Raw genomic sequence first — 15,062 nt, forward strand, 5'->3', positions numbered from 1 at the left:
AGACAAGAAAGCCAGGCAAAAGTTGGGAGCATGCAGGCGAGGGGGAGTAGAGGGAAGGGGAGAGGGGGAGAGAGGGGGGAGAAAGGGAGGGTTGGGGAGAGCTTGGGGGAGTGGGATGGTTGAGATGGAGGAAGGACAGATATGGGAGTAGGGAAGTAGATATCTTAACTGAGGGAGCCATTTTGGGTTTGGCAAGAGGCTTGGCTCTGGAGCGGTTCCTAGGAGTCCACAGGGATGACCCCAGCTAGGACCCTGGACAGTGGGGAAGAGGGTGCCTGAACTGGCCTTGTCCTGGAGTCAGACTGATGACTATCTTGAATATCACCACAGAACCTTCGTCCAGCGATACATGGAGACAGAGACAGAGATCCACATCAGAGCACTGGAATGAGCTCCCAAGGTCCAGTTGAAGAGCAAAGGAGGGAGAATATGAGCAAGGAAGTCAGGACCACAAGGAGGTGGTTCACCCACTGAGACAGTGTGCCTGAACTAATGGGAACTCACCAACTGCAGCTGAACTGGGAATGAACGAGCATGGGATCAAACTGGACCCTCTGAATGTGGTTGACAATTGGGGTAGACTGAGGGGCCAATGATAATGGCACTGTGATTTGTGTCTACTGCATGTCATGGCTTTTTGGGATCCTATTCTCTTTGGATGCATACCTTTCTGAGCCTGGATGTAGAGGGGAGGGCCTTGGACTTTACACAGGACAGGGTGCCTTGCCCTCTCTTAGGACTGGAGAGGGTGGGTAAGGGTGTGGGGGGGATCAGGAGGGAAGTGGGAGGAGGGGAGGAATTGGGAATTTTGATTGGTATTATTTATAAAGTAATAAAAAGTTCTGTGTCTTTAAAACCCATTTATGTATTTTACATGTATGAGTGTTTTTGTTGAATGCATGTACACACACCACATGCATGTCTGACACCCAGAGAAGTCAGAAGGGGAATATTGTCCTTTGTAACTGGAGTTTCAGGCAGTTGTGAACCACTATGTGGGTGCTTGGAACCTACCCTGGGTCCTCTATAAGAGCAACCCACCCTTCATCCGGAATCGTCCCTCAAGCCTTCCTGTGTCAGTCTCTGTGTTTGTGTTGCTTCTTATTTCCAGCAAGTAATGGGTGCGATTGCCCTTCCCTAGTCCAAGCAAGAGAAGAAAGTTGACTTTTGTGGCTCCGTGGATGTGTAAGTTCTGTACTGGGGGTGGGGATCACTGAGAGGAGTCAAGCACATCCCCACAGCAGTGTAGGTGATGAGTGGTCCCCACAATAGTATAGGAGTCTAGCACACCCCACAGCAGTGTAGGAGTCGGGAACATCCAATGGAAATGTAGGAGTCAAGAACACCCACAGCAGTGTAAGACTGAAGTGTACCCCACAGCCGTGTAGGAGTTAAGTGCAACTCACCGCAGTGTTCACACAGCCCCGAGGGTAGAGGCTAAAAGACGCTTACCCCCTTACCTAGGCCAGAACCCAGTGAGTGTTCTCTTCAATCTACAGAGGACTGTAGAGTGAGCTTAGAGAAGCCATGAAACTGGTGCCAGGAGGGAAAGAGGATTCTACAGCAGGAGGATCATAGCAGGGGCTGGTGGATGCAGAGAGACAGTTCTCACATATCAAGTAGCCATCGGGCACTCTTCTCCTTCCTAAAACCTTGGGAGACGAGCTGGATACTGTTGGAAACTGAATCTGAGAGCTGAGGGTCCATTTGCGCAGGGGCAGCGCCACAAGAACATGGTAAAGTTTGGGTTCCATGCAAGCTTTCTCTCTCCTAGAGTCCCCTTGCCTTGCTGGCACACAGGAAGGGCTGTTTGAGCTGGCAATGGCCCAAGCCCTGCGGTGAGAGGGGACACCTTTCAGAGATCTTGAGGAAAATATCTTATAATTTAAAGCGAGTATTTATAACTTCTTTAACAGACAACCACTGCCTGTACCCTGGAGCCGATCCCTCTAAGATGCAGAAATATGCAGAATAGATGGTGATGATTCCACGCTCATGGTTCTGAGGTGAAAGAGTTTCAGGGATACCTAAAACTTCCTCTTTTATTTATATCTTATTTAATTTATTCTATTTTTTTTAAACAAGGTCTTGCTGTGCTGTCCGGCTAACCAGAAAATCATTATAAAGCACATGATATCCTCAGACATGCAGTAGTCCTCCTGCCTCAACTTCCTGAGTGCTATGAGCTTATTTACCACCATAACTGGCTATATAATATTTGAGCTATGCTATGATAAATTGTTGAAAATGAACCTCCAAGGTCCTGAATTATTCATTCAAATTTATTTTTCTTAACAAGAATCAAATATAAATAGAAATTAAACACATATAAATAGAAATTAACATTCAGAAAAGATATGTTCCAGGATGCATGGCTCAAGGGATGGTTGGAAACCACAGTAGGACTCAAGAGAATCTCACGAATGTCATCTCAAACATCTTAGACATGCTATGAAGAGTAAAATAAGGGGTCATTTCAAAAGGGATCACAGGGGACTGGAGAGAGGGCTCAGCAACTAAAACTGTGTCCATATAGAACCAGAGTTCTGTTCCCAGCACCCACATCAGGCATCTCACAATACCTGTAACTCCAGCTGAAAAAGATCTGACACCCTCTTCTGGACTCCATCAGCAACACACACACGCATACATGCATGCTTGCACACATACACACACATGCACACACTCACACAAATTTTGAAATTAAGTAAAACTTAAAATGAATTGGAGTTTTTACACTATAATACAAACAAGCCAACTTTTAATTCTCCCACATTGAAGGAATCCGTCCAAATGTGTGTGTAGGACTGTGTGTGCCTGAGCCTGAATGATCAAAGCAAGACTTTCAACAGGAAGAGAACAATCAGCATTGGTACTGTTGAGGTGGATGCAGGTCGAAAGCCAGAAGTTTCATCCGGAACTGATGAGTTGGTTGGAAACACAGCAAACTTACTGGAGCAGAAGGTAAAGATATTTGTGCTGTTGAGAACAGTTATACTCCTGTTGCAGGCGCTTTCTGTCGCACAGCCCATTCCAGCCATCACAAAGGCAAAGGGATGACTTCCCGCTGCTAAGAAAAAGACTCAAGAGTTAGTCTCCTCTTGTCTCTTCCGCCCTGCTCACCCACAACCATTGGGAAAAGGAAACTGTGCTCAGAATGATCCAGAGTCCACAGCTTCTACCTCTTGACTAAATGCATGATCCCAGATTTATTCCATCCATACACAGGCCCAGCCTTACTGTCCTCTGGTCCCATTGTTTCCCCATTATAGAAGGAACCATTTAGAGACTGTTGCCTCTCAGACCCAAGGCTAACACTGGGGCCTATGCATGCCCACTCACTAGGAGAGATGAGTTTGTTATACATGGAAGAAGGCCAGATGCAGGGTCTCAATAATTGGGTAAAATCCTTCTAAGGTACCTGTCTTCTCTACCCAGGCTCCTGTGAGTAAAATATTGTGATTCCCCCCAAACTGACATCCCTTCTTCTGAAGGCACTGGCTTCTCTATGAGAATAATTATGGAACACACTGGATGCCTGTTTCCTGAGGTACACTGAGGTAGAAGCTTGTCCCACTGAGGATGGTTTCAACTGTCTTCTGTATTCTGTGACACCCCATTTTCTTTATTCAACTCAACTCATTCAGACAAAGGGCCCTTCCCTTACTCACCCCCGAACCTCTGTAAAATTCCTTCCACATAAAAACATAGCTTGTCTCCAGACCTGTCAGACTCTCAGTCTATCACGTAACCTGTGCCTAAAACACCACTAATTCCACACTACTTTTCACATTCTTATGAGGAGTTGCTAGCTCATCCCCATAGCATACAGTCCAGAAAAAAAAACCCTACAGTTATTTTTGAAGTTAATCCCTGAAATATACCTGTGCCCCTTCACAACAAAAATGTACTTTTCTCTTGCATAGGAAATTATAAATATTTCACTAAAATCAGTGACTTTATCAAAACCTGAGAGCTTATTGTTAATGTCTGAGTTATCGTAACATTGATGATGGCTTCAAGTGTCGTCTCTCTGTGCACTTCTGATCAAGGTCCTATTCCAGAATATCACAACAACACAGATGTCCAAACTTGACTCTTCCATGGGAAGCAGTTCAGTCCCCCTTTCCCTCAGCTCCCACCCCCTATCTCAACTCTTCTTCTGCCACCTCTTTTCTTGAGAAAATGGCTCAATCCGATTTTAGAGGGACAAACAAACACTTGGTCCCTTGTTGCCTTTGCTCTACGGGCTAAACAGTTTTTAAGATAATCTGAACCCTGGGAGCTGGAGAGATGGCTCAGCGGTTAAGAGCAATAGCTACTTTTCCAGAGGATCTGAGTTCAATTCCCAGCACCCTCATGGCAACTCACAACTGTCTCGAACTCCAGTTCCAGGGGATCTGACACCTTCATACCAATGCACATAAAGTTAAATAAATTATTTTTAAAAATTTTAAAAAGGATAATCTGCCCCATCACGCCAATCTCCTGGCAGAGGTGCCCAGGTGTTGAATCCATTGAATCCGCCTATGTCACATCTGGGTTCTTCTATGTGACTAACAGGGCACAAGATGAAATGATATGTCACTTCTAAGATGAGGGCTTGAAAAAATCTCTGCTTTACTAATTGCTCTGTGTCTGTCTCCCATCACTTCTCGGAGGGGGAAACAAGAAGATGTGCTAGGAAAACCCTGGCAACCTACGAAGAGGCCATGGGAAGAGAAAGTGAGACCCGCCAAATGTCAAAAATGAGCTGGAAAATGGATCCTCCATCTGAAGAACCACAAGACACTCTGGGCATCTGAAAGACCACAGTTTATACCAACAGCAGGACTTAGCCTGACGAGACATCCTGAGATAGTCACACAGCAATGCTGTTCTCAGTGTACAGACTTTCAGATACTGACTGTGATAAATAATTATTGCCTTCCCCTGTTAGGTGTGGTATTGGTAGTGATAAATGGTGCTGTGCCCTTAACAATATGAACCTCAAATCCTCTAAATATAATCATACCTGTGCCGATAACGAAACCGCATTCTGTCTCATTTCCCGTGCAATTTAGGAGAGTTGGGACACCCAGCATTCCTGCCTCCGCATAGTAGGCAAGACATTGAATACCATTGGCTTCTTCAGATGCCTGAGGTACTGAATGGAGAGGAATAGGTTTTTATCTGATGTAGGAAATAATAGCTGAGAATATCACTACCTAACCCAATACAAAACCATATAGTTCTTTCATGATTGAACAACAAAAAATACAACTAAAATACCATACGGGGAGAGAACAAGAGATGGGTATCGGAGATCCTGTGGTGATGGTTGTGCACCCAACTCTCTACGCCTCTCTTCAGTCACTCGCCTGTCTACATGGCAGGAGAAAAATTCCTAGATATTGGGAAAGGAGATAGTCTGCCATCTAAAACTATACTGACAAAAGGGTGAGGAATTAGTGCCAGTGTGACAAGAGAGAGAGGGTGTGTGTGTGTGTGTGTGTGTGTGTGTGTGTGTGTGTGTGTGTGTGTGTGTGCTCCTAGATAGTTCTACTTAGGAGGCTGAGGCAAGAGGATTACTTGAATAGAAAAATTCAAGACAAGCATGGGAAACACAGCAAGATTCCATGTCCACAACAAAAACAAAGATGAGGGACTAAATAGGTGAGAAAAATCTCTCAGCTGAAGGCTGGGGGTACACATTTAAATCAATAGTCTCAAAGAAAGAGTGAGTGCCAATCCATGGCACTCATCTGTCACTCATCCTCCCACCCGGGCAAGGGACTTGCATCTCCCCTTGCATGTGTCCTCTTGATTGAGATTATCAGTATTATAGCAATATAGATATTATCACTTGTTATATCTAAATGCCCGTTGGTCCCCCAGAGTTGCCTATATAGCTGGTCACACACACTGTACTCCCAGCTGCACCAACTTTGGAGGCTGAGGAAGGAGGATTGCTTGATCTCAGTAATATAATACAAGCCTGGATACATGCAGGACTCCATCTCAACAATACAAAAATCCAGGATGAGGAATAAAATAGGTGAAGAACTGTCAAGTGGAGGAGCAGAGCAAAACGTTTAAACCTAGAGACTCATTGAACCTACTTAGAGAATAGACCCAGGAGCAATTACTGCTGCCCAGCTGTCACCCAATCTATGTATACAACTGTGCACACAAACCCAAGAGAGGGGCTTGTATCCAACCCAGACCCTTTACAAAGGAAAGCTTCAAGCAAAAAGGGAAGCCAAGTGTCACGGCTGCAGCCCATCAGCAGAGAGATGCACCCAGGGAAGGGCAGAGGAGCTCTGAGCAGGTGGGGCCCAGGCCGGAGCTGTACTCACGTGTTAAGTCATCTTGGTTGCAGTTATCAGATGTGCAGCAACGGTTCACAAAGCTAAATCTCCGTTGATCCCCCAGTGTGGCTGAGAATTCCAGTTCACTACACGGGTCTTTAGAACACCCTTTTTGCTTAAACGTTTGGTTTGTAACCGGAGCTGCAAAAAATTGAACCACTAAGTAAATTTTCCTCCTGAGTTAGGGGTAAAGAACCTGTCCCTTCATTTCCTCTGCCTTGAGTATTGCACTTCTCTAAGAGCCCCTCCATCCGCAATGGTCTATTTCAGAGAACGAACCAACAGAGGGGCCATTTGCTACTAAGGGAGTGACTGGTTGTAGAGTACTTACTTAGAATGTGTGATTCCCTGAGTTAGAGTCCTGATAGTGTGAAAATAAGAAATAAGGGAGTCACACCCGAATGGCCCTCATCATATAGAGCCCAGGTCCTACAACAAGCATGTGCTCCATCTCCACCGCCTCCCAGAACCCCAGACTCCCAGTTTCATCCTGGAAGGGAAGCAAGGATAAACTGGAGACGCTCAAGGTGTCAGGGTTGGCTTACATGGTGTGTCAAATCTCTGTATTTGATTGAAGCAACCATTAGAGTATAGACAATCATCTGCATCCTCAGTACATTGTTCATTTTCACATGTATAGACCATACACTGGTTACTCTCTGCAAGAAGGAAACATACGTCATTTTAACGGTAACTAACCCAAAAGCCTTGTAGTTGATGTTTTCCTGGAGTCAAGAAGTCCTAAGAGGCTAGACAGACCACTGGAGTCTCATCTGGTTGGTTACGTCCCCAAGGTTCTTGACTGCTCACCTCCCCCTTCCCATTCTTAGGAGAAAGGAATGCCATGTTTAGTCTTACCCTCAGAGCTGACAGCTAAGCTGGTAAAGACAAAGACTGTGAGGAGGCTCTTAGGGCTGGAGAACCAGGCCATGGTGACTCTTGTGAATACTGAATGAGATGCAAGTGAGGACAATGGGGTCAGAGCTATGGGTCTCAGACCTGTAATCCAACAACCCACATACCCAACTTTGTTGTTTATCTATATAGTCATTCATTCAGTCAGTCATTAATTTGTTCATTCACTCATTCTTTCTGGAAGCCAAAATTAACAAACACTGGCTTTATGCTAGATGTGGCCATTTGGAAGGATGCAAAACTGAAAAAGATACCATATCCTCTATCAAGGCATGGGAAAGAGAAAGGGTCTTCCCAGGGAAGGAATTTCATTCAAGAAGGATTCTTCTTGCATAGGTCCAGAGGGCACTAGATCTCTCTCCACAGTTGACAGGGCTGAGTCAAGAACAGCTCCTCTGAAGAGCAGGTGTAGGCTCTCTATGTGGTAGAAAGTTCTAGGCCACGGTGCTCAAGAGCCATCAGCCCCTCAGCTAAAGACATAGATTCACCACCTCCAAAGTCACCTTTCCCTTAACAGCTGGCCTCCCCCACCAGGTATAACAGCCCACACTGGAAATGCTCACCAAGAAGTAGTCTGCTCTTCTGAAAAAAACTTCCTTGAAATGGAGAGGAAGGCCAGTGATCTCACCAGAGATAGGAAGAAAGAAATATATTCTCTGTCCTCACTATCTCTGACTTTTATAGTCCAGAGGACTATTGCCTAGTCATTAAGGCATAGTAAATAGTATCTTGACATGAAGCCAAGTGCAGTATACTTCCTGATCTTCTAGATAGACAATGAGATACTCTGAGAACAACTCTTCTTGGCCTCTGTCTGGTGAGGACGGGAGGAGGCTATGAGGGTCCTGGGCCTCCAATAAGCTGCAGAAGAGGAGAAGGTTTGAATAGTCCTGGACCTCCAATGAATTACAGAAGAGGAGGAAGCTATAATGGTCCTGGACCTCCACTGAATTACAGAAGAGGAGGAAGCTATAATGGTTCTGGACCTCCACTGAGTTGTAGAGAGACTCTAGGCATTTGAAAGTCGCAGCATGCTGGATCTTGGTCCCACACCATCCCCCACTTTTCCTCAGTAAAAATTCCCAGCATTCCCTCTCACAGACTCCATTCTTCCTACCCAGAACCAGACCTTAGGATCCACAAGCTTCTCTGCTGGAGAGGAACTGGGTATGTTCTTCTACAACATATTCTTTGTCATTCTTCCTGGTTTTATGCCAAATTCTTGCTAGCTTTTACCAGCCTACCTGATTGCAAGGAGAGATAAACAAGGAGTCACAATTCATCTGCCCTTCTGCAATTGTCCAGCTCTTGCATTTTTTTTTCAACATCCAGGACTGTGTGGCAGGCATGGAGATCAGGGAGAACCCACTATGTTGAGTGTTGAAGAAAGCTGGGGCTACAGGAAAGGGATAACATGGCTGTCCAGAATTCCTGAGGCTAGGGTGTGGAAGTATGGAATGAATCATTTTGATAGGAGCAGCTAGGGTGGGGAGGTATAGGAGGAGACATTTTGCCAGACAAAGAGATCAGCAGAGCCTTGGCTGTAACTTCTACAGGGACGTGGAAGGCTAGGGGAGAGGAGAGCTGAGCTTTGTCCTTGGGAATCAAGAGTGTTATCCACCATGCCCAAGAAAGAAAGAGAGAGGTGGAGGCAGAACACAAACACAGCAGGGCAATGAGGACAGTGGCATTAGTCAGTACCCTGACCTAACTAGTGACACCAGCAAGGACCACAGCAATCAGAGGTTCACATTCTTCAGGCCTTCAGATGCCTGGAATGGGGACCCTTCTGTCCAAAATATCCATTAAACACCATAGCTAGGCATTCACAGGCAGGCAAGGACAGCTCGCTCTTCTCAGCAAACGCCCAGATTAGGCCTACTCCAATAACCTGGACTCTAAATGCCCTGGCTGGCTGGCATGAGCTTACATGATCACACAGAGATACTCCCATTCAACCTGTGTAATGGGCTGTGGGAAAGTTTGCTCTCCAGTCCACACAACGATAGCCAGTGCTGTGTTGGCTGGTGCCTCAGTTTAAGCCCATGCACACCAAGGAGCCTGTCTACCTCCCAAACTGGTCCTCTTCCTACATCTAACCCAACCATCAAGGAGTGGACAACAATACCAGCAATTTCACATCTAAGCGATTTGTCTACACATGGCCAGGTCAGGAAGCATCAGCTCATCCATCTGAAAGCTCAGGGCTTTGTGTGCATTGGCTAGCAGAGCACTTCAGCCAGACTTGGGGAGGGGGGAGGTGAGTATGACATAACGGTTCACACCTTTAATCCCAGCACCCAGGAGGCAGAGGCGGGCAGAGCCTTGTGAATTCCAGCCCCATGTGGTCTACAAAAAGACTTCCAGGTAAGGCAGAGCTATATAATAAAACCTATCGTAGAGAGAGAAAGAGAGAGAGAGAGAGAGAGAGAGAGAGAGAGAGAGAGAGAGAGAGAGAGAGAGAGAGAGAGAACTTCAAGTTCTATAAAATAATCATTTCTGCTGGTGTTTCCTGGACTTTCAATCTCAACACTTATTCTTTGTGCAACTGCTAGAACTTCACAGAACACAGCCCACTGTCTACACAACCGCCAGGCCCAGACAGTAATGAGGGGATGTCCCACAGTCAACTCTAAGTTCTGCTCTCAGCTACATCCATAAAGTAGAAGAACAAATAATGCAAAATCGGCTCGCATGCTTCATCTCCAGATGCGGGCACATTGTCTTCTTTTTATAGAAATATCCATTTGAGTGTCTTGTGACCTTTCCTCTACTTACTGTCACCTCCCTGGTGTCAGGAAACAGGCAAGAGCTCTCCAGCTCTTCCTCAATTACAGGTTCTAACCCAAGGGTAATATCCTAGTTTTGACGTTTTAAACCTTCTGACCCTCCCTGATCTGTGGGCAGGGCATGTTCACCAGCCCACGGGCTCCTGTGAATGAATGAACAGGAGACAAAAGACTGAGTTAAGCTTGTTGTTAGCAACAAAACGAGTCTCCAAAACTAACACATAGAAGACAAAATCCCTGCACCCCAGAATGTAACTTTATTTAAAACCACAATCTTCCTAGAAAGGGGTCAAGACAAGGTCATTCCTGTGGACCCTTAATCCAACAAGAGGTCAGGACTCAACAGATTCCAAGTACAGGTCATATAAAGACAGGGGAAGTTGCTCACTACAGTCTAAGAACAGAGCCTCGGAGAAAGCAGACCTGTGGAGCCTGGATGCCACCCTTCCAGCCTCTGGGGTCATAGGAACTGTATGCTGTGTGTCGTCCCGCTGTGGTGCATTGTTGTGGCGGGGCTTTCAGGCCCATACTTAGGGAGACAAGAAGATGAGTGGAATAGCTTCCAAGAAACACTGGCTTCCTTAAAGGGAATTCTGGACAAGCTACAATGTGGGATTCAGAACCACAGGTGAGCTCACATGGTCTTGATAAACCCTATTCTATGTCACAAACGGAGTACTCAAACATGGAGATCTTTGAGAAGCTGACAGTTAAGGCCTTGTCAAAGAAACTGGTCTTTTTCAAATCTGGGCGTCAACATGCTCTCTCAAAGTGAGTGTGAGTCTCTAAGTCTATGACACAAGATCTCATCATCCAAACAGCAGAACTCCCAGTGCAGTTTGTCAAAAGCTCTCACATCTGTTCTGCCTCCTCAGGAGCAACCACTGTGAGCTCTATAAATGATGAAGGTGTTTTGAGCCATGAAATCTCATATGTTCTCGAGAAACACACCCAAGGTTTAAGAAACTGGGATGGGAGAGGCAGGTTGCCTAGCTGAAAAAAAAAAAGTCAGACAGGTCTGTGCAACAGCAGCCGCCGCCCTTGGGACTGCACACACCCTAGTGTGATTCAGAGTGTCTAGTAGAGACCTGACTGACTTGGTAGATTCCAGCAAGGAAACGTTAAACTATCCATACAAAGGAACTACATAGAGATGCCATCAAACCCCACTCTGAATGCTAGCCATCCAAAAAATAAATAATAACTAATAATGCCTACTATGTGAACCAAAAGGAATTCTTCTAGAGGTTTGAGGGGAATATAAGATAGCCTAGTCTCTGGGGAAATCAGTGTAGATCTTCCTCAAAAAACTAAAGCTAGATCTACCATACGGCCCAGCTGTGGCCCTCCTGCGGGACCCAGATGTATCTGTGCCTCATGCTCACTGCAGCACAGTTCACAACAGCTAAGTCATAGAACCAACCTAGATTTCCCAAATCAGAAGAAAGGATAAAGAGAACGTGGCCAGAACTTTCTCCGCCACTCAGAAGAATGAAGCTATATTATCCACAAGAAAACAGATTTGCTGGAGATAATCACACTCAATGAGACATCAGCCTCATTGACAAATATCACATATTTTCTTCATTGTAGACCACAGATTTTATAGCTAATTAGAATCACATATGTGCAGTTGACATGAGAGCAGAAGATAAAGTACGTAGAGGAACAAAGGACCAGTGAGAGAGGGTAGTATGGTATGGAGGGAATGCTGAAAGATCATTACACGCGTGCGTGGAAATGGCCTGATGTAAGCCTAGAAAGTAAGATAAAACAGATCCCATTATTCAAATATGTTATTAGCATTAAAATGTGACACTTAGATGGGCCCCGTGGCATACATCTTTAATCCAAGACAGGAGACTGAAGCAGGGGGTTGCCAAAAGTGTGAGGCCAAACTACACCACATAGCCAAGTACCAGGGCTGACAGGATTATATAACAAAACCCAATCTCAAAATAAAACTCCCTCAAAACTGTGGCAGTCAGATCTGAAAAAGCCAACTCCCTTTGACTGAGCCTTAGCTGTCACTCTGGAAGAGTCTTACACAGTTTCAACCAAGACAGACATGTCCGAGAATTGGCGTTTATGGTGTAGAACTGGACTTCTCCGAAGACTGTGGGCTAGCCTATGACTCCTTCATTGATGTCATTCCAGAAATCCTTCTAAGAACTCTAGCTTTTGTTGCCAGCTGGTCTGTTCTAGTTGCCTGGTCCATCAAAGCATGAGTTTACAAGGGCTATCATCAACAACATCCTTCAAAGGGATGGTGAAAAGAAAAGAACTTATACTCTCATGATTCTGGAAGTTGGAACTCTGAAATCTAGCGCTGACTGATTCTGCAACACCTTCCCAACATCTAAGAGCTTTAGTTAAATTAAAGAACTTGAGTTCACTATGAAGCACAGCCTCAATACTATCTGAAGACTGGTAGCTGTGTCAGCAACAGGCTGAGCTCTACAAAGATCAGGTTAAAGAGGAAATGCTGGAGATTCCATTTGAAAGAATTGTTCCTTTGTTTGTTTTCAACTTGATTGGTTGGGCTGATTGGTTGGTTAGTGTGTTGGTTGGTTTAATGCTGTTGATCACAGTTAATGGACTGTGAGCTCCTAGATGATGGTCCAGGCCATGGGATGATGGACAGATAGATGTGGGCAGAATGTTGGAAGCTGACTTCTAGGTTAGATGTTGGATAAAAAGGCTGTGGACCAGGTTGGGAAGGTAGACAGGCTCACTGCAATGAATGGAATTAAACTGGGGTGCCATCCAGCTCCACCATTACCTAGAGTTGTGCAGACTAGACATCCAACTTCCCCACAATCCCTTAAAAAGGTGGAAGGAGAGCATCTATGTGCAAACATGTAAGAGCATTTCAGCCCACCCTAAGCATTTAGGTCTAAAGCTACCACAGTAAACCTTGAGCTTGTGGATTTGGATGCTGAAGTGAACTCCAGACTGAAGTTCCGAACTGTGTGTATCTGATAAATGGACAATTATCCAAGGCATCTGAAGGCCTGGAGAGCATGAACTTCTGATGCCTGTGGTGCCACCTGAAGTCACTTCTGGGAGCTAGCAGTTGGCTTTGCAACCCCATTGCTCCTTTACATTCAGGTCCTGCCTCCATTTCTCTATTTCTTTCTTGCCCATGGTAGATGTCATTGGAATGACACATGCAATGGAGATGGCTCCAAAGGACTGTGAAGAGTGAAAACTCCGGTCAGCTGAGATACAGAATCTTTTCCAGGTACGTGACAGATGTTCGCCTGAGGAGCCAAGGACAGCCAGCACATTGTCACCTGTCACATGTTCTTGATTGAAACAGCCTCAGATGCTTCAGGGCATTTTCTTGTTTGACCTGTAGGAACTGAAGATTAAGTTTGTGGCTCCTGAGATGATTTGCCTATTACCTCATTGCACCTGTTTTTATGGTGGGCACTTAGCTTTGGTGGGACCAGCATCATCTTTGTTATGTGTACTAAAGAAATCTCTTACACATCTAGCGGTAAGTAACCTCTGGCTGAGTTGGCATGACTCTGACTATGAAGAAAAGACAAAGTCCCACTGTTTAAATTGCTACTGCAAATACCATCAGGCACTAGGAACTTCCTGAATCTGTAAAGCGACCAGGGAGGGAGAAGATATTATGTCATAAAGAAATAGGTCCAAAGTCAGGAGACATTGTTCACTAGACTAAGACATCTATGTCTTCTTGTAGTTCTGATTAATGTCAGTGTACAAAATTCCCAAAGACATTCCTGGACAAGCGTGTCCTAGCTAGTGTGAGAAATGACAGTGGTCACTTGTGTTACCTATAATCTTTCCCCGTATAGGGTTTTGTTATCTGGAGGGACTCGTGGGGAGGTCACACTGGCCCTCTGAGAGGAGATAGAGACTACAGCTGGAGGGTCTTGGTTCTAACAATGAATTGGTTTATTTTTATATAGAAATTAAATAAGGCTGGCAAGATGATTCATGGGATAAGAGTGCCTGTCACACAAGCCTGACAACTTGAGTTCAATCCCCAGAACCCATGTGAAAGCCACCTCAAGCGACACACTTTCTCCAACAAGGCTGTACTTCCTAATCCTTCTCAAATAGTGCCATTCCCCGATGATTAAACATTCAAATATAGAAGCCTATGGGGGCCATTCTTATTCAAACCACCACAGAACCCTATACAACCATCATGGCATACATGCACTCATATGAACATACATACAATAATATTTTTTGTTTTTAAGACTTATATCTTGAATGAATAGTGCAGGCCATATAGCATCTTCAATATATAAAGAAATATTTTATAATCACAAGTTCTGAGACGACTACTTCTCATAAATCCATATGTTTAGAGTCATTTCAGAAATTATTGGAAATTATGCCCTATACCAAATATGTTTTTTATATGAAACTCAAACAGTAATCTTTTTAAATTTAAGTATTATAACACAATATAGTCAATGATGGACTATCTTAATAGTTACAAACTTGTGGATGATGTAGAAAATATTAAAAGTCTCATCTCTGTAATTAAATAATTTTGTTTCTCTAGGAGTGGGGACCTTGATGTGTATAAAGAAAACACCACAATTCATAATATACAGTCAACTCAAATCTGAGCTGATGTGTTTCAGGCAGAGTTGGTTAGCGTCACGTGGTATGACAGCAGAAGGAGAACTCATATGTGTTCAGAACCAAGGTGGCAATGAAGATGCGGGACGCAACACGGACAAGTAAGAACTCGGACAAACAACTCAGACTCATGGCGTTTTAGATTTAGAATTAGTTTTTGGTCATTATATAATAAGAAGCCTTTACAGTTGCGCACACGCGTGTGTGTGTGTGTGTTTTACAAACCACACATTCAGTTACACAACTCCATTGGGGTCATGACTGATGATTTAAGAAGTTATGGTTTAGACTAATTTCCAATCTCCCAGCAAGAATTCACATCATCCCATAAAACTCAGCTTTAATTAACAAGAATGGCGTACTTAATAATAGGCTA

The 15,062-nt window shown here is 44.6% G+C and overlaps 1 protein-coding gene and 1 long non-coding RNA gene across 3 annotated transcripts in view; both read right to left on the reverse strand.

Moving 5' to 3' along the window:
• LOC142860789 (uncharacterized) overlaps nt 1-8,652 on the reverse strand; it is a 31,995-nt gene extending 23,343 nt beyond the window's left edge. Inside the window, exon 1 of one of the 2 annotated variants that reach the window (XR_012912397.1) lies at nt 8,510-8,652. This is a non-coding gene — a long non-coding RNA (uncharacterized LOC142860789). Of the gene's footprint in view, nt 1-7,519; nt 7,810-8,509 lie in introns of those variants that run through there. The other variant, XR_012912396.1, reaches the window with a different exon arrangement.
• LOC142860781 (protein RoBo-1-like) lies at nt 2,265-7,895 on the reverse strand. The gene is made up of 6 exons (XM_075992501.1): nt 7,829-7,895; nt 7,209-7,298; nt 6,896-7,009; nt 6,339-6,491; nt 5,015-5,146; nt 2,265-3,070 (listed from the first exon to the last, which is right to left on the reverse strand). Exons 2-6 carry the CDS (start codon nt 7,279-7,281, stop codon nt 2,832-2,834), a joined length of 711 nt encoding a protein of 236 aa, XP_075848616.1. The 5' UTR covers nt 7,282-7,298; nt 7,829-7,895; the 3' UTR covers nt 2,265-2,831.
• Nucleotides 8,653-15,062: the final 6,410 nt, after the last annotated feature.

The sequence above is a fragment of the Microtus pennsylvanicus genome, chromosome 11, assembly GCF_037038515.1.
Source record: "Microtus pennsylvanicus isolate mMicPen1 chromosome 11, mMicPen1.hap1, whole genome shotgun sequence".
NCBI classification, from domain to species: Eukaryota; Metazoa; Chordata; class Mammalia; order Rodentia; family Cricetidae; genus Microtus; species Microtus pennsylvanicus.